This window comes from Notamacropus eugenii, chromosome 4 (assembly GCF_028372415.1).
Source record: "Notamacropus eugenii isolate mMacEug1 chromosome 4, mMacEug1.pri_v2, whole genome shotgun sequence".
NCBI lineage: Eukaryota > Metazoa > Chordata > Mammalia > Diprotodontia > Macropodidae > Notamacropus > Notamacropus eugenii.
Genome location: NC_092875.1, coordinates 7,431,555 through 7,451,694, shown reverse-complemented (window position 1 = coordinate 7,451,694; position 20,140 = coordinate 7,431,555). Strand labels below are relative to the sequence as shown.

General features: G+C 42.3%; 1 long non-coding RNA gene and 1 gene segment (V, D, J or C); one reads left to right on the top strand and one right to left on the bottom strand.

Annotated features, from left to right (window-relative positions):
• Nucleotides 1–13,811: 13,811 nt before the first annotated feature.
• LOC140502144 (immunoglobulin lambda variable 3-9-like) lies at nt 13,812–14,362 on the bottom strand. The segment is given in 2 exon segments: nt 13,812–14,128; nt 14,293–14,362. Coding segments are annotated over 2 exon segments (363 nt in total).
• A 2,811-nt stretch (nt 14,363–17,173) lies between these two features.
• The window catches only part of LOC140498894 (uncharacterized), a 37,483-nt gene continuing 34,516 nt past the window's right edge, over nt 17,174–20,140 (top strand). Inside the window, exon 1 of the long non-coding RNA XR_011965211.1 lies at nt 17,174–17,581. This is a non-coding gene — a long non-coding RNA (uncharacterized lncRNA). The remainder of the gene's footprint in view (nt 17,582–20,140) is intronic.

Sequence of the window (20,140 nt, the reverse complement as noted above, 5' to 3'; positions counted from 1 at the left end):
GATTCTCCTCCACTGGGTCGTTTTGCTGTTCATGATATGAGGCAGCCTGTTGCAGTTGGTGTCATCAAGGCAGTTGACAAGAAGGCTGCTGGAGCTGGCAAGGTCACAAAATCTGCCCAGAAGGCCCAGAAGGATAAATGCATATTCTGTACAACACCTGCCACCCCAGTCTTAATCAGGGGTGGAAGAATGGTCTCAGAACTGTTTGTCCCAATTGGCCATTTCAGTTTAATAGTAAAAGACTAGTTAATGATTAGAGTGCATGGTAAAAGCTTCAGGAGGAAAGGAATGCTTTTGTGGACCATTTGTTTCGTGGCAGTTTTAAGTTATTAGTTTTCAAAATCAGTAATTTTTAAATGGAAACAACTTGGCCAAAAATCTGTCAAAGAGTTTTGAGAGCATTAAAGCAGTTTAATGCGAAAAAAAATTAAAAAAATAAAATAAAATGGGAGTGAAACCTCTTCCAGCTTTTTCACTTACCTAACAAAGAGGGTCTCAAGATTTGGAGCAAATTCCCCAGAGAATGAGAACCTCAGGAAGTCAGAGGTGGGTGAGGTTTGAGAAAATATATTTTATTTATTAGTTTGTTTATTCAAATTTAGTGATTAAATAGTCAAGAGCATCGGAGATCTGCAGGTGAGCACTTTCTCAGTGTTCTGGGTTTCCTCTCACTCTGTCTTATCCCCAGGCTTCTGGGAATGATGCTTCAGGCCAGATGGGGAATAGGAGTTCTCTCTGTGCCCCAAGAGACTCATCATCTGAAGCAGGGAGACCACCTAGACTGCAAACCTATGAAATATGTTGAGCCTCAGAAGGTCTGGGGATGGCCTTCCAGCCACAATTTGTTCTGGGGCTCAGTCCCCCTGAGATCCTCCTCCTTGAGCCAATCTCCCTTTTCCGTCCTGAAGCAGGGACGGATGGATATGTATGTGAATGGAGAAGGAACTCCACGCATAGGTTATACTTGATCTTGTAAGCAAGTATGGATTTTGGACACTGTTCTTTGACTGAGAAGGTAAAAAGAAGGGAACTGTGATCCTCTCCCTGATTTGTTCTCTGTTGCCCTTTTCCTTTGTCCTTTTTTTGCCTTCCCAACCACATCTCATTCTGGAACTCAGCCCTCCTGACATTATCCCCACTGTGCTAGGCCTCACTTTTCTACCCATCCTGCACCTTGGTGGTGCAGTGGTAAGAGCTTGGAACTTGGGACAAGAAGACCTGCTTTCAGTATTTTTCTCTGAAGTTTGTGATCTCTGTGACCCTGAGCAAGTCAACCTAACCTGTCTGAGTCTCTGTTTTCATGTATGTGTAAAATGGGAACATAATAGCCCCTACTTCCCAGGGCAGGTAGTGAGGTCTAAATGACCTACCACCTGTCATTGTGTTGCAGACCACATAGTGCCCATTAAATACTCCATGCTGGCTGTCCCTCTGGGCCTGGGCCCACTCCCACACTCAGGCAGATCAACAGATCTAGTAATAGAGGGAGATATGAAGAGGGGAGTGGTGGGGACATGGAAGGGGCATTTTCTAGGGGTTCTTTCTCCAACCTCCTTTTCTGCCTGAGGCCTTTCTTCATCCCCCCAACCCCAGCTGAGAAGGCTCCTCCTCCCCCAACACTCTAGCATTTCTCTGTGTTGTCCTTCTCCATGCAGGAGCATCTGAGTTCCTCCCATGAAAGGGAGGGGCATGAGAACAGAGACTGCTGCTGTTTGTTCCTGTGCCCCCTGCACCTGGCACAGTGCCTGGCACAGGGTAATGCTGAACAGTGGCTTGTCATTGGACTTTTCTGAACATTTTTAGTAGCTGAGGATGTTGTTCACACTCTGGGGCTTAAGGGAATTCTGAAGTGTCCCTTAAAAAGGTAAGGCATTGCGAGGGGCAGTTCTGCATCTGCCCCCAGCTCAGGGGAGGTGCTGGGAAGGCAGCACCAGCTGAGCCTCCCTCAGGGCACAGGGCAGGAGTCTAGGAGCCACAGCGGACATTTCCAGCCCATCTCAGACCCAAACTCATCCCATTGTCTCCCTCTGGTGGTCCCAGGGACAATAGCCTTCCAAGAGAAGGTCAGGAGGAAGGTCCTGTTTTTATTTACTTTCTCCTTTGGAATGGGGGCTCCATGGAAACAGGAACTGTCATTTTTTTGGCTTGAATTTATGTTCCCAGATGTTAGCCCAGTGCCTGAGGCAGAGTCTGCACCTCATAAATGCTTGGCACCTTGTCATTTTAAAGGAATAGTGCCCCTGGGACCTCAGCACACCAGCCCATGTGTGAACATGCCCAGTGCACTGGGCACCCAGGGACTTTGTTGCGGTGGGCCTGCTGGGGAATGACAGTGGCACCTTGGGTTAAGCAGGGAGGAAATTCACAGAAGGAGGAAAGATCAGTGTAAAGAAAACCATAGAAGAGGAATCATCTTCGGGAAGTACACTGGCTGAGCTGTCCAGTTGAAGTTCAGGAGAATGGAAGGAGCAGAGAACAAACATGGTGGTGAACCACAGGAACTTGAAGTACCAAAGAAATAGACCAAAACAAGAAGAAAATGGCCCACAGAAACAAATGTTTAGAGAAGCTCTTTTTGTCACGGCTAAGAATTGGAAATCAAAGGATGCCCATCAGTGGGGGAATGGCTACAGAAGATGTGGCCTGTGATTGTGATGGAATATTATTGTGCTCTAAGAAATGAAAAGCGGGATGATTTCTAAAAAACCTGGAAAGATATGAACTGATGTAAAGTGAAGGGTAAAAGCTTTTGAGACTTGAGAAATGTAGGTACTGAGTCTGTGTCTTTTCTTTCATGATGGCATATAAAACATGTTTGCTACTTCTGCCCTTTTACCTTCTCACCCTGAAAGTTTGGTTAAAAGAGGTAAACAGACTAGGTGGTATATCAGTTCACGTTCTTTATTCTGTTAAAGCTGGCAAAGCCAGTGCACATGCATGTGCATGGAGTGAGATTTTAATTCTGTCTGATTAAAAGAATGAGAACCTTTTCCTAACTCAGGATGTCTGTCACTGAAATTCATGCTCTCCACATATGTTTAACCATAGCATGAGAAAGGAGATTTCTCAGTTGAATAAATTGTAAATACAATAAAATAAGAAGGGTGACAAAGTGTCCATTGAAATCACAACCTTCACCATTAAGATGACATAACATAGTACATGTCCATAAAATATTATGATAAGAAAAGTTCCATTATTCCAGACAATGTCTTGGGTTAAGGCTTCTTATTGTTAATGGACACAAACAGAGGAATGCTTTTTGCTTCTTCTGGCTTTGTAGTTGTTGACACAGGAAGAGGCATTCTATGGATTTGCAAAGAGACCAAAGAAGGGCATGTCGACCAGGCCAAGGTTCATCTTCTAGTTGACTATTTCAGGCTTTGAACCCTATTGGGGTTCAAATAATCTTAATTGATCATCAACATTTATTTGCAATAGTTCTGAGTCCTGTTAATACTGTTGATTTTTATAAGTTTATAAACGATGTTGAAAAAACATATATTCTTTAGGAGTCCAACTGAGAAAATGTTATCAAATTTTAGTTCTCATTTACAAGACATTTTTTCCATTTTCTGTTTTTCATTTCTTCATCTTTCTCTTGGTGTTATCTAATTCTGAGAAAGGGATCTTAAAGTCTCCTACTTTTATTGTCACTAGTTTTGAAATTCTATTAAGTTTTGCTTTACAGATTTCCATATTTAGACTTTTGGATTGTACAAAGTTAATGCTGACATTTGATTGTAGCCTCTGATTCCTTTTAGCCAAATTTAATTTGTTTTTCTCTGATTATATTGTGATTATCTTTCTTTCATCTGATAGCATGATTGAATCTTCTGCTTTCTAGACTCACTGCATACATGGTAAAGCATATCCTAGCTTTTTATAGTGTATTCATTTCTTTTTTAGTCATGCTTAGCTTTATTTATAGATGCTCAGTGTGCTTAGCATAATGCCTGGTACATAGGAGGCACTTCTTAAGTGTTTATTGATTAATTACTGATTGATTGATATGCTTTTTTAAATCAGTGTCTTGGAGCTTTTTCTTTTGTTAATCAAGCATCACTCCATATCATATCACTGAATATTTTAATTCATTGAAATTTAAAATTGTAAGAATTGATTGTATATTTTCCATTATTATTGTATTTAATATTTTTCTGAATTATGGAGTTTTTTTGTTCTCCTTAAGCTTTTGAAACAATACTTTGCCTCACAATCATTATTCCATTATCTACATTCAGGAGACATTAGTCTCCAGACACTCTTCTCACTCTCCATGGTTTTCCTTCTACCATTACATGTTCCCCAAGTTTTAGAGTTTTCCCGCATGATTGCTTATTCTTTCTTCCTTGTAGTAAGTTATCCAATTTTTCCAATCCTTTTTTTCCTCTTTCTTTGTTCCCTCTCAGTTATGTACTTAATTCAAAATACCCCTGATCACTTTCCATCCTCCTTTTGTTCAGCTGCATATTCTTGGTTAGCTGTGCCCAGCTCCATGTTTCTCTCACTATTTTCAGTTCTTCTGTCTATCAAGAAGTGACTGACACATCTAACCTTCGTTCTTTGTGACTCCTAGTTTTATCATTATCTCGGTCTGAATTCTGAAATCTTTCAAAGTTGCTTTTTTCTACAATATTTTAATTACTCTATAGATTGTTCTCTATCTGTTCTTCACTTTGCTGCCCTTCAGTGCATAAATGTGTTCACGCTTTCCTCCAATTGTCGATCCCCTCATTCTTAGAGCATAATGAGACTTCATTCCATTCACCTGCCAACATATATCTAGAGATTTTCCAATGAAAGGACAATTGTCATATGTTTTCTCATACTCAGTAGACAGTCAGGTACACAGGCAGCACCTTCTGAATAGTCAGGTTCAATTAATTGCCAAGATGTCTGTGAACAGGGATTACCTGATTAAACCTCTCAAGGGTGTGATTTAACTGCCTGAATTATTGTGTCGTTCTTGTGTTTGTCCTTCATTTTTGAAGAGGACTTTGACATCAGAGAAATGATGACATGACTTGCCCTTGACTTTGTTTTGAGTGAAGGAGAGCTGTGTAAGGGCAACAGCCTCACTTTCTTCTACTGAGTCATCTGGATCCAGTGACCAGATATTCATCAAGATGACTAGAGGTGACCCAGGATGTAATGGGAGACCTTGGATTCTTTGGCCTTGGGTCTATTCAGGTACTCAGGGTGAGATTAAGCCCATATAGTCAATGGACCTGTTTAAGAAATAGTCAGGGAGTGGCACCTTTAAAAAAAAACAATAAGGAAATCAAACAAGAAGGGAAGGGAAACAGTTACAACTAATAATCACGAGTTAGCCTAGAGGGGTCGAGGAAATAGCACTTAAGTGGAGTTTGGGCAAGAAGCCAGTCTATGGGCTTCAGAGTGCAGTAGTATTAAGGTTTAAGATCATCAGAGGAAAGGACAGCAGAGGAGAGGACAGGATAGGGCAGGACAGGAGAGTCTAGATTATCCACATTACCAATAGTAATTGATGATGCTTTTAGATAAATACTTTCTATCAACTTAAGGAAAAAATCTATTTTATGAGTATCCTTTTTTTTTAATAGAAATGAGTGTTGTATTTTATCAAAAGCTTTTCCCACACATATGGATACAATCTCATGATTATAAGAAGAACCATAGGCCACAACACACAAAGCCTCAAGTTTTAGGCACAAGAACTGTGGTACAGAGTTCCCTGTGCCACAGAAGCAGAGATCTACTTTAAAATCCGGGAAAAGGGTTATTATCATGAGTAAGAAGAAAAGAAGAAAAGAAAAGACCTAGAATCTTTTTATGGGCACAAGGACCAAAACACAAATACCAAAAATGTCAGCATTGGACTGTACTGCCATCTGTAACTTCAGAAGGGAATAGGAACTGATCGGAAGCACAAAGAACTTTCTTGGAAAAGATCTGGAAGCATTTTGAAACCCAAATGAGAAAAATAGAAGAAAAACTGGCCAATGATTTTAAAAATATGAAAAAAGAATTTACTGAAGAGAACAACTTCTTAAAAAGGAAAATTGAACAAATGAAAAAAGAAGTATAAAACCTAACTACTGAAAATAACTCCTTTAAAGGAACAATTGGACAGAAGGAAAACGAGATGGAAAAGTTAATTGAAGAAAATAATCTCATAAAAAGTATAATGGGGCAAGTAGAAGCAGAGGAATCTCTGAGACATCAAGAATTAGTCAAATATAATCTGAAGAGTGAAAAGATAGAAGAAAATGTCAAATATGTAATTGGAAAAACAACTGACCTGGAAAAAATCCAGGACAGAAAAATCTAAGGATTATTGGTCTACCAGAAAACCATGATGAAAAAAAGAGCCTGGGCAATATTATCCAAGAAATCAGCAAGGAAAATTGCCCAGAAGTGCTAGACCCAGAGAGCAAAATGGGCACAGAAAGAATCCAGCATTCACCTCCTGAAAGGGACCCGAAACTTAAAAACAACAAGGAATATCGTTGTCAGCCAGAACTACCACATAAAGGAGAAAATACTGCAGGCAGCCAGAAAGAAACAATTCAAATACTGAGGAACTACAGTCAGGATCACACAGGACCTTGTAGTTTCTATATCAAAAGGTCAAAGGAATTAGAAAGTAATATATTGTAAGGCAAAGGAGCTGGGACCACAACCAAGAATCAAGTACCCAGCAAAGTTGAGCATAATATTTCAGTCAAGGAGATGGACATTCAGTGAAGTAAGAGATTTCCATACCTTCCTGATGAAAAGGCCAGAACTCAATAGAAAATGAGATCTTCAAACGCAGTTCTCAAGAGAGGCATAAAAAGGTATATGGGGGGAAAAAAAGCTTGTTATTCAGTATGGGCAAACTGTTTACATTCCTACAAGGGAAGATGATACTTGTCAATCTTGAGAATTGTACGTTTATTATGAAATGTAAAAGGGATAAATACAGACAGCGGGAGCGGGTTTAAACTCAATGATGTGATGACAACAAATGTGATTCAAGGGTGTGAAAAGACTGTAATGGGACATGTGAAAAGGAGGAGGCAGAAAAAAATAAATTTCATCACAGGAAGAGGCACAAGAATATATTACATTAGAGGGAAAGAGGGGAGGGAGATGAGTATTTTTTGAGATATACTCTCACTGATTGCATTCAAGGAGGGTAAAACAAAGTACAAAGACAAAGATCTGGGAATGGAGTGAGAGGTGGGGAGGGGGAGTGTAGGGGGCCTTTTCTAGGGGTTCTGGTTTCAACCTTCTTTTCTGTTCAGAGACCTTTCCTCATCCTCTCAACACCTTCCTCCACCTCTACCTACCTAGAATGTCTCTGTGTTGTCTTTTTTCACTCAGGGGCATCTGGGTTCCTCTAATAGAAGGGAAGGAGCCCTGAGAACAGATTGCTGCTGTTTGTTGCTGTGTCCCCTGCACCTGGCATAGTGCCTGGCACACGGTGAGTTCTGAGCAATGGCTCATAGTTGGATTTGTCTGAACAGCTGAGGATGTTGTTTTAGCAGCTGAGGATGTTGTTCACACTCTGGCGACTAAGAGAGTTCTGAAATGCCCCCTAATATGGTGGAACACTGGGAGGGGCAGCTCTGCATCTGCCCTGTGCTCAGGGGGAGGGGCTGGGAAGGTAGCATCAGCTGAGCCCTCCCCTCCCTACCAAGCCATAGGGCAGGAGACCAAGAGCTCAGGGGCCAAGAGCCCCAGGGGTTATTTCCAACCTAATTCAATCCCAAACTCATTACAATGTCTCCCTCGGGTGGCCAAAGGGAAATGGCAGCCCCAAGGATTGTCAGGAGGAAGGTCCTTTATTTTGTTGGCTTTCCTTTTGGAATGGAAAATCCTTGAAAACAAGAATAGTCTTTCCTTTTGCTTGAATTTATATTATTAATCATTAGCATAGTTGAGGGAGGAAAAGAACTCTCATGTTCACCATTGTTTAGAGACACTGTTCATACAGTAAAAATGGGATCAGAATCTCATTTTCCAGATTCATGGAATAGATTCACATCAGAATATGAAGTGTTCCCTAGTTCAAAAAATTGTCATAATATTTGAATACCCATTTTTCAGAGGAAGAAACCCAAATGATCATTAATCATATAAATGTAAGCTTCAGTTGTATAAAACAAAAAATTTTAAACAAAGCTACTGCTCCCTGGGAAGATGGCAGAATAGGTCAGAAAATCCCAGGCTCTCTAGATGTACTCCAGAAGTGAGATAATAATTGTAGGCTCAGAGGGAACATAGAGAACCAAAAATAAATAAAAATAGGCTAAGAAATGTGGTCCTCCTGGGACAATCAGGGAAGACATGAAGAAATATCCCAGAAGAAATTTCATCCCTGTGCTGATGTCTGGTTAAACAACCACCAGCAAGCCCTGGCATTAGCTGGGTTGGGAGACTGCCTCAGCCCCAGCCACAGGAACTTTTTTCCCTGGAACACTTAGGGGAGTAGAGTGTCTGCTTCAGAGAAGAAGGAGAGAACATCTGCTCACAAGGAATGCCAGACCATGCTGTGAATGGAGACATGTCTGGTTATAAGGAATCAACAGATGCTGTGAGTGCAAAAGCAGTGGGGCAGGGACTCAATTACCTCTGGGCACTTACAGGAGTCAGCAGGTCTTGGTTTTGGCTCCAGCACAGAGGGGAAAACTGAAGGAGGAGCTGAGACCATAGGCACCATCCCCAATCCCCCAGGACTAGAGCTGATTACAAAAACATAGCTGGTACAGAGTAAAAAACAAAGGAGAACATTCAGCTATGGAGAATTACTATGGGGAAAGAAAAGACTGTGGTTCATCTATTGAAGGAAATAAAAATCTTTCTACCCCCATGTCAAATGTCCACCTGCCCAAATAGAATTCAAAGCAGAACTTTAAAAAAACTTCAAAATTCAAAAGAGAGAGACTGAGATAAACTGAAAGAAAACAAACAAATCAAGAATGCTCTAAGAAAAACAAGATTATGTAAAGAAAGCCAACCAATTAGAAAAGGAGATGCAGAATATTAAAGAACAAAATGAGCCTTTGAAAATTAGAAGTGAATCAGGAGAAGCTAATAAAATTATGATACATATATAATGAAATAAAATATAAAGAATGAAAAAATGGAAGAGAATGAGAAACATTTCACAAGAAAAACAATGCATCTGGAGAGCAGACCAAGGAGAGAAAACATAAGAATAACTGGACTGCATGAAAGCTATGACATCAAGATGAATCTTGATACTAATATAAAAATAATAAAGGAAAATTTCCCTGAGTCATTGGAACAAGAGGGGAAAGTAGAAATAGAAAAAAAAGTCTACCAATCACCACCCAAACGGTGGTGATTGGAAAAATGTGGAAAACCCATAAGAATATTATAGTAAAATTCTGAAACCACAGCTCAAGTATGAAATATTATGAGCAACAATTAAATGAAAATTTCAATAATTTTGCCACAATTATAATCACATGAGACCTAGTGGTGGTGTCACTAAAAGACCACAGGACTTGGAGCCCAATATATATTGAAGAGAAAATGAACTGAGATTGTAGCTGAAAATATCATACCATCAATGCTGAGTACAATCCTGAGTGAAAGAAAAAATGGACATTTAATTAAATGTCAGACTTTCCAGACTTTGTTAAAAAAGAAAAGAGACCTGAACTTAAGAGAAGATTTGACATACAAGAGCCAAGAGAGATACAAGATACATAGCAAACACTAATTACAAGGGACTTAATAAGGACAGACAGCTCATCTTTTATGTACTTAAAGTGTATGTCTAAGATTGTCATTAGTAATTGGGTAGATAGATGGAAAGACTGGTGGTAGATGTGAGCATGATATGAGTTCAAAAAGTAAACCCTTGAGGAACACCTAAAAAGAATAATTATCTTATACAAAAGAAGTTCAAAAGGAAGATCCAACACAGAGGCATTAGATGGGGGAGGAAAGCTGGTAGTCCTGGAAACCTAGTTTCATTGGGAATGGGTTCAAGAGGGAACAATACATATAAAATTTATCTGAAAGTGTATAAAAGTCTTCTAAATCCAGAAAGAAATGAAATGCTAAAGGGATGGAGGGATCCCTTTCTCATATTTTTCTTTTTCTTTTGTCATTGTGAACATAGTTATCACTCTTCCATGGCCAAGAGTAATAATCAGCCTCATCCTCAGTCATGAGCCTGAGTCCCTGAGCCCCTCCCTCTTTCCACAGATGGAATTCGAGAATCGGGCAGGGATCCCCAAGGACTAGTCTCTAGAATCCTAAGTCAACAGGAGAGACCTTCAAAATTGCTGCTGATACCAGGATACAAAGCAGTTCTCAGTACTATCCTAAATAGAGTATATACTGGCTGAATTCTAAGACCCAGAGGTGGGTAAGGGAATACATAGAAAGCCATAGAACCTGGAAGGAAGGAAAAGAGGAGGCAGAGTGGTCTATTTCCCAAGAAGATCCCGACCCTCTAAATGCAGCAACATCCACTTGGGGTCCCTGAAGGGGGCTGAACTGGTGCTGTGGAACACTCAGAGCCTGGTGAAATAGCAGACATCTAGGTCACCCACTGCATCTCATGACATTGACAATCATCCTGACTTTTGTCCTTTCACTGGAAAAGAGTGAGACAACTCTGCGCACCTGTGCCGAACTTAAATCCTGTTTTCCTGCAAGTCAAGACATCACCCATGATAGCACTGAGCCTCTAAGAAATGAGGACAGCATCTGTAGTGGTAATTCAAATGGGAAGATCTTTCCTATTCATTAATAGGCTCATGTATCCTGCATAAATCACATGGAAGTTTAAGTCACAAATGGTGGGAAGAGCTTCCTGAACTGGTAGAACAGGAAGGGTGGAGCAGAGCTGGGAGCAAGTTGGTGAGAGCAGTTAGAGAAGAAGAGAGAGGACACAGGCAGGTACAGATAGTCTTCTGAGCATTTTCTTGAGGGAAGGCTGTGGTGGAGGGTGTGTGTGTGTCAGGGCTTGGGAATGACTTTGTTCTCTGCAGTGCCAATGTGTACTGACTTCTTGGTTCCTGTGATGAATTTGGCTTCCTGGTATTGGAATAAATGTTTTTCTTTTTTCTTCTGTGTGGAGAGTCTGTTATACTTTGTGATTCAGAACTTCACCATCATGTTCATAGTCACCACCAGTGCTGTGAATATTGCCTTGGCGATAAAGAATTTCCCAAGGGCATCGTATCCCTTCCAATCAAAAGGAAGAGATTGGTTTACTTTTGTTACTGTAGGTTCACCATCTGGCACTTAGGAGAAGTCCTTAAAAATGGTTATTATTTGTTGTCCTTATTCTTTAGAACATTTTTGTAGCTTAAGAGTCAGGCAATTTGTATTCATCAAGAGCAGCTTACTCTCTGCTCAGTTTTCTAGATTCTTAACTCTCAATGGACTATTTTGTGTTCCAATATTTTCAGGCCAAAGGTGTTTGATGGGGACAGAGAAAACAGAAGCCAAAGAATCTTTGAGGAGATCAGCCTTCTATTTTTCTGAGGGACCTCACTCCCACCCCACCCATCCCCCATCAGGATACATCCTCTGCCTTCAGTATTCTCATTCTTTCGGCCAAAAGTGACAGAAACCATGCCCTCTCCATTGTCTGGAACATTCCTCATTAGTCTCAGCTGTGTCTGGGATTCCTGTGTCAGTAAAATTGTTCTGTAGAACTGACCCTTCCTTCTATGTCTTTCCTGTGGCCAGGGAATTTCCCAGACCCTCTTGTAGAGATTCAGGGAATGATCTTGAACTACATAGCTTCATGATGGAAGGGGTTGTTTTGAGGATTCTCTAACCTTTTGGGGGGAATTATTATTTTCTTTCACTGAATTCTACTATTGAGGACCTACATTCTTTCCTCCTAACATTTAGATTAACTGAAACGTCTTCCATTAATATAAGCCTCGTCTGACTAAAATATGATGCATGGAATCATAGTTTTAAGAGAGGACTATTTGACCTCCCTCAGCTAGGAGGCCAAGAAAGATTTTCAGCTTCCCAAAGACATTTTACTATTTGTGGAAAAGATTCCACTACCTAACCATATGAATAAGGATTTCCTTAACCTAGATTCTTGGTTGTCTTTGGGTTACATCACCTGTTTTTCCCCTATTAATCTAATGCAACGTCTTTAAAATGAAAGCTTTCAGTTCTGTGAAGGTAGGATTCTGCAAATTCAGTGTTTAAATCTGTAATTTTCTCCCGGGAGTTTGTGGAACTCGGGACAGGCTGACTCTTTGGGAATCCATCTGTTAATTAGTAACCTTGACCAAGCACCTACTACGTTCTAGTATCTGGGCCAGGGACTGGAGATACTCAGATGGGTCTCTCTTTCAATCCCTGCCTAAGAGCACCCCTGTTTCTCCAGCCCCAGTGTCCCTCATTCTACCCTTGGTAATCCCAGATTTCTTTAGTGAGGCTCAAACTTGAGATCACCAAGTTCAGTACAGACCAGAGCTTCATTCACAGAATGTCTCATACAGTAATTAGTCATCATTTATTAAATTCTAATTTTTAAGGAATTATTTTCTTCAGCAAGCTTTTGTACTTCCTTTCCCATTTTGTCAGTCCTATGTTTTTTTTTGGAATTCTTTTGCTCTGCACATTTTTGTGTATCTTATGCCATGAAATGGACTCTTTTACTAACAACTTTCTGCTACTACTCTAATTTTTTCCTCAATATTTCTTCTAATTCTCTAACTTATTACATGCATTCTAAGCTCTTCTAGGAATTCCTGTTGGACCTGAGATCAAATTAGATTTTTCCTTGAAGCCTTGCACATTGCCAATTTGATGTTATTGTCCTCACCTAAGTTGATGCCTTGACCCTTCATATTACAAGGATCTCTTTCTGTACTCAAGGTTTTTTGGTTGTTTGCTCATATTTTCTGTCTTTTTTGGGACATGGTGTTTTAACGTGAGAGTTGGGCTCTGGTTGTGCACTGCCCTAAGCTTTTAGTGTTGGGGCTTTGGGTCTTGCTGCTGTCCTTCCCTGGCAATCTGGGCTAAGCTGCCTGCTGTCTCTGGAGGGCAGATTTCCCTGGTGGTTTGGCAGTGGGATGTCCCTGTGGGTCTGACCTGGGACTGGGCTTAGCTATTTACCTGCAAGGGTTGCTCTGGAAACACAGGCTTATTTGGCCAGTCCCACTTCACTCCTGGTGATCACTGGGGTCAAGGCCTCCCTGGTGGCTTTTGGTAAGGGTAGGCTCATTGGGGTGTGGCCTTGTGAGCTGCACAGATTGCTGCCTTTACTGGGAGACTGCTGAATTGCAGGAGGGTGGATTGCCCCAGACTTGCAGCCTTACTGCAGGCCTCCTGCTGTGGACTCTGCTGGTTCTGCTCTTAGACCCTATTCTCCTACCAGCCCAGTGTGATAAACTTTTTCTGCCTGTCTGCTAAGCTGCTTCCCTGCTCCCAGATCAGACTGAGTCAGTTTTTTTACTTCTTTTGGAGGGAACTTGGGGAGGACTTCAGAGGGTTCATCTTCTCCATCCTGGCACCAAAACAGCCTCCAAATCTTGGAAGAGACGGAAAGAGCCCTTCGGGGGGCAGCACAACTCAAAGCATGAGAGGGGATCATGTGGAGGCAGGGAAAGAGGGAGCAGGTGAGGGTGTGAGGAAGGGGAGACTTAGAGGGAGAGGGTCATTGGGGGAGGGTTTCCCAGGGAGAAGAGCAGGGAGGGAGAAGGGGAGGAAGGGGCCAGAAAGTGAAGTTGTTTCTGTCCTGTGCTCACCAAGCACCTCTCTGGAGCCTAGAGGGGAGGGCACAGGGGGAGAAGGCCTGGCAGGGTTTTTGTCTCACTTTCCCCTCAGTCTGTGTCACTGTGTACATCAGGACCACTATCCCACACCTGACAGTAATAATCAGCCTCATCCTCAGCCTGGAGCCCAGAGATGCTCAGGGTGGCCGTGTTCCTTGACTTGGAGCCAGAGAATCTGTCAGGGATTCCCGAGGGCCTGCTGTTATCATAATATATCACCAGCTTAGGGACCTGACCAGGTTTCTGCTGGTACCAGTATACACTGTAGCTACGAAGTCCGTTCCCAGCACAGGAGATGGAGGCTGTCCCTCCCAGGGTTTTGGACACTGAAGGAGGCTGAGTCAGCACATAGGAGGCCCCAGAACCTGCAAGGGAAGGAAAGAAGAGATTGGTCACAGGCAGGGGTCTATCTCCCCAGAGGGGACACTGTCCCCTGAAGCAGCTTCAGGATGAGCTCAAGTCAGTAGTATGCCTGACCTCAGACTCTGTGGGGCCTGAGCCACAGGGAGGAGTCCCTGGGCATCCTCACCTGTGTAGACAGTCAGGAGGGAGAACAGCAGAGAAATCCAAGCCATGGTTAAGAGCCTCTGTGTCCTAAGGATCCCCAGATGGGGCTGGGCTTCCCCAGGGCTCACTTAAGACCAGCCCAGGCCCTGCTGGGAGGAGGCCCCCACATGCAAATCTGCTCCTGCTCTGGACACCTGAAAGAGAGGCCTCAGGTGGTGACTGACTGACTCTGTGGGTTCCTTAGGCACAGGGGGCAGGTCCTTTCTCTGGCAGGGGAGGGTAATAAAAGCCCCTGAGGTAATTTCCTCCTCTGAGATTCTGGGATTCTTGGAGTCAGGTTCCTTCCTACTCAGGACTATGTATGATGCTGCAGGACCTTGTCACTGTAACTGAACTATTTTGTCCTCCTACACCTTCCCTGTACCCTGGAGCCTTCTCCCCATGGACCTGCCCCCATGCTGCCCCTTCCCCCATTGGTGAGTTCCCCCAGGCACTGCTTGGGGACAGCCAGACTTCCTCCCCTCCAGATGTGGTTGGGACTCTGGAGGATTCAGGAGCATAGGGAGTGGGGCCTTCTCTCCCCCATCACTGTTGGCTCCTTTCAGCAGGTGTTTTCCAATTAGGATGTGAGCTCCATCAAGGCAGGGACTCTATTTATCTGCACTGGAGTCCCCAGTCCTAAGCACAGGGCCTGACACATGAAGGAATTAAGAAATACCTGTTGCCTTGCCTGGCCTCTAATCCAGAGCTTCCTCATGACCATCCAAAGAAGAGCCATAACAGTGAGTGGACCCAGCTTCTGCCCCCACATCCCGGGGTCTTCTGCTACTCAGGCCTCCCAAGAGGAGGAAGGAAGTCAGGCACATCCTCACTCTGGGGTCCACTTCTCCATTGATAAAAGGACAGGGATTGGACTGAAGTGTCTCTAACTTCCCTAACAGCTCTGGCCTTAAATGATCAAGCCCAAAAGTCCTGTTTTCATCTGGAATTCACCACAGACTCCAAACACTGAGGCCCTTGGGGAGCCAAAATTAAGGGCCTAAGGGATTTGGGAAGTGTCTCCTAAAAAGGTGGGGCATTGGGAAGGGTAGCTCTGCATCTTCCCCCAACTCAAGAGGAGAGACTGGGACCGCAGAGGCAGGTGCACCTCCCCAGGACACAGGGCAGGAGACCAGGAGCTCAGGGGCCAAGAACCCCAGGGGGCATTGACAGCCTAACTCAGAACTTCCAAGGACCACACAGCTGGGGCTGGTACCCACAAGCTCTCTTATCCTTCACAGGCCACAGGCATGCAAAACTTCCCCTACCTCAATCTCTCCTGAGTGCCTGTGGGCTGGTCTTTGGCTTCCACCAGAGCAGAGGCTGAAGGGACTCTGGGGCATAAGCTCCTGGCTCAGTTGGGAAAAACTGCATCTTATCCAACAGTGCCCTCTACAGGCAGAGGCCGGTAAGTACAGCTTCTTCAGGGAAGTACATTCCTGTTATTTTCAACGTCCTATGGGAGTGTAACACCAGGTAATATTACCCTGGAAAAAAAAAATAACGGCATAGGAGAATCCAGCAGCCTGGGTTTTCAAGGCTGAGACAGCTGGAGATTCCTGGAGGACTTCCAATGAGCTAGGATTTCACCTCCTAGAACACTGTGAAGAATCTTAACACCTTTTTGACAAAGATATTGGGAACCAATGAGCCTGGTGAATGACTCAAAAAGACTCTCGGGGCTAAAAAACAACCAACACTGGAGTCCAGTGGTAAGGACAAAGTTGAATGAGTTTTCAGGAGATCTCATTGATGTGGTTTGTGGTTTCCAGTTAGACAATACAGATTAGGATTATCAGAGGAGAGGGGACAGAAGCTTGTGTGTTAGTGGAGTAACAACAGTGGAAAGTGCAAATGTCTTTAGAATCCAGAGTTCCCAGTCCCAGAGAACACTGTTGTGGTGGAGGAAATGATGAATTTGTAGACTTGGAAAAATACGGACAAACTAAGATTTATGAAAGAAGATGTTATTCATCCTCAGAGAAACAGAGGGTAGATAAGTACAGTATAGTCTTACATAGATGCACTTGAATGCAAACATTTATACATGAGTATGATTATTGATATCTGAGTACATGTATGTGTAAGTATATGTCTGTGCAGAGGTGCCTGTGTTTATGTGTATTTGTGTGTCTTCCTGTGTATGTGGTAGTATGTGTATATATAAGCATATATGTATGTATGTTTATGTATATGTACATATATACTTGTCTGCATTTAATTATGCCTTCTGGGGTGGGAGGGTGAAAAGAACAAATTAAAAAGCTCACAGCTGAGAACACAAGAAAAATTCCAAGGGAACAAAGAAAAGATGGACAGCTCTCAGTGCAGTGCATAGCATTTATTATACAGGCTTTCCTGAAATGGAAATTTCTTGCTGCATATTTAGAATCCTCCCCCACATTATGCTGTGCACATTACAATTATTTTTACTTTCCTCATTTTTTATTGTTTTCACTTTGGCTTTTAAATTTGTTTCTTTTTCTTTGCTTTGTTTGTATTTAAAAAAATTAGAAACATTAAGTTCCTATTCTCTCATTGAGACCTTCTTCAATCAGCTGCTTCCGTGTCAGTTTCTATCTGATATTTTGCCCTTTTTGTCTGAAAGAGCTCTTTTTGAGAGATATTTACAAGCATCATGTCATTTTATCTTCACAACTACCATGAGAGGTAAATGTACGTGTAGGGGACAGGATTTGAACCTGGATCTTCCTGGATCCAGGCCCATTACTTTATCCACTACATCACCTAAGTACAATGTGACATTCACAGAGCCCACCTCAGCCCTGAATACCCTGGCACAATACTGAATGGCACAATACCACAGACTCTTCACATGGAAGGCAGAACCAAAGTATTTATTCAGACACCAGAAAGACAAATCCATCACAGTGACAAAAATCTATACACAATAACAATGCAGAGAACAACACCATTCCCAAGCCTCCCCCTGCTAGGCTTCCCAACACCAGGTCCATTGAACAAATCACAAGCAGGCTCTCTTAAACACAATCACAATCTCTCACTTACACTAGCCAGAAACCTGATCACCTGCATCCTTCCTAGCTCTGACTGCTCTCATGACTGTAATGGCAATTTAAATGGAAAGGTCTTTGTCATTCATTAATGGGCCCATATGACCTGTTTGAATCACCTGGAGGCATGAGACACATGTGGTGGGAGGAGCTTGCTGAACAAGTGGAACAGGAAAGTTGGAGCAGAACCGGGAAGAAGTGAGTGAACAAGGTGAAGGCAGAGAAGAGGGGACACAGGTAGGCAGGCAGACATGGCAAGACTCTGTCTTTTGAGTGTTTACTGGTGAGAAGGTCTTGGCACAGGGTTGGTGGAGGCTTGGGAATGGCTTTGCTTACAGTGGTGATTATGTTCTTCTTGTAAATTCTTGGTCATCATTACAGATTTTGCTTTCTGGTTCTGGAATTTGGCTTCCTAGTGTCTAAATAAATATTTTTCTTCTGCTTTGTATATGGAGTATCTTTATACATTATGATTGACAACTGTGCCAGCATATTCCTAGTCACCACCAGCGCTGTGAATATTGCCTTGGTGATATATTTGTTGTCATGAACAGGATCTCAGAGTATAAAATCTCTATTTGGAGGCAGAAAAGAATTAGAGGAAGAAACTAGTATCCCAGGTTGGGATGACTGAATGTATTTTTTCACTCACTAGAGCATGGGTTAAAAGCATTGGACCCTGTGATAACCGGGAAGCAAGGATACAGGAGGGGGAACCAGGAGACTTGGAAAGGTGTTTGCAAGGAATTCCAAGTAGCCTAGAGAAGGAGTGGAAGGGGTAAGTAGGAGAGGATGAATTTTATTAACAGGTTATAATATTATGTGTAAAAACAGAGAGGAGCTACTGAAGGAAAGCATTCAGATGGAAAAAGAGTTATCCACTTTGCATGGAATTCTCAGCTTTCAGGCTCTCCTTTAAAAGATCAGGCTGGGGTAAGGGGCCTGTCAAATGGAAGAAAAGACTGTTCATTTAGCTCAGAAGAAGCTGAAGGTTGACAAAAGAAATGCGCATTCTGACCTTTGTACGGGATCAGTCTAGTTGCCACTGTGTCATAAGGAAGTCAGAGCAAGGAAGTGAAATAATGTTAGAAGGAAAAGTTTCTCAGGCAGAAGCATGCCCAATAAGGAGGCAGAAACAGCAGAACCAAGGAGGTGGCACAGTGTTTAGGGAAGTGATTGAGGATTTAACTCCGCAGGAGGTCACAGATATTTGGAGTCAGTTTTCCCAGTGAATGGGAGAAGCATTAATATCTTGGAGAATGAGTATCAGTGATGAAGGGGCCAGAGGAGCATTTCTAGATAGTGCGGACAGATTGAAATTTATAGCTACGAGAATCCTTTTGTACAGAAAACTTTTACAGATTGCAATACAGAAGGAGGTAAAAATACAACTGATCTGTTACCTTTGGCTGCAGTAGCCAGTATCCTACTGACTGCGTGTGGCCTAGGGGAGACAGACCCTGGCATTCAATTGGGGATTGTATAAGAAAGTTAAAGGAGAAGTCATTCCCCAATTGATAAATGGTCAAAGGATATGAACAGGGAATTTTCAGAGCAAAAAATTAAAACTCTCTATAATCATCTGAAAAAATGCTCTAAATCACTATTGATTAGAGAGATCCAAATCAAAACAACTCTGAGGTGTCACATCACTTCTATCAGATTGAAAAACATGATAAAACAGGAAGATGATAAGTGGTGAAGAAGAAGTGGGAGAGTTGGAATACCGGTGCATTGTTGGTGGAGCTGTGAGCTGATCCAACCATTCTGGAGAGCGATTTGTAACTACATCCAAAGGGTTACAAAAAATGGACATACCCTTTGACCCAGCAGTACATTTCTGGGACTCTATCCCAAAGAGATCATAGAAATGGGAAAGGGTGCCACATGTACAAAAACATTTATAGCAACTATCTTTGTGGTGTCCAAAAGCTGGAAGTCAAGGGGATGCCCATCCATTGGGGAACGCCTGAACAAGTTGTGGTACGTGAATGGAATGCAATACTATTGTGCTATGAGAAATGATGAGCAGGAAGACTTCAGAGAAGCCTGGAAAGACTTATATGAACTGATGCTGTGTGAAAGCAGCAGCACCAGGAGAAATTTGTTCACAGCAACAACCACAGTGTTTGAGGAATTTTTCTGGTGGACTTGGTACTTCGTTGACATGCATGGACTTCGATAATTTTCAATGGACTCTTGAGGTAAAACACCTTCCACCTTCAGAGAAAGAACTATGGAATTGGATCTCAGGCAGAAACAGACCATTTTCTTTTGTATTATGTTATGTTTTGTCTTGTTTTATGGTTTCCCCCATTCAGTTTAATTCTTCTATGCAACATGCATTTAATAGGAAGGTACATGTCAGACCTATATAAGATTGTAGACTGTCTCAGGGAAGGAGTGGAGAGAGGGGGAAGAGTAAGGGGGAGGGAGTGGCAAAAAATCTAAGGTACATGGAAGTGATTGTGGAACACTGAAAACAAATAAAATAATTCAATTTAAAAAATAAATAAAGAAAAAGAAAGTTAAAGGAGGAGTTAATGATGATTGCTATAACGATCAGAAAAGGAGATGGGTACTGTGATACTGCCTTTGCAGTTTGCCCTAGGAATATAATACAGAAGACAGGTTCTCCTATTTGTAAGCATTAATTTATAAACACTTAATGATTTTTAATAAGCACTAAAAATTCGGGAAGTAGAGCACCCTCTCTCTGAGGTGCTGGACAAGATTTCACAGTTAAGTGACTTAAGGGACTGAGGAAAAGAGAAAATTCCTGAAGAGTGGAATAAA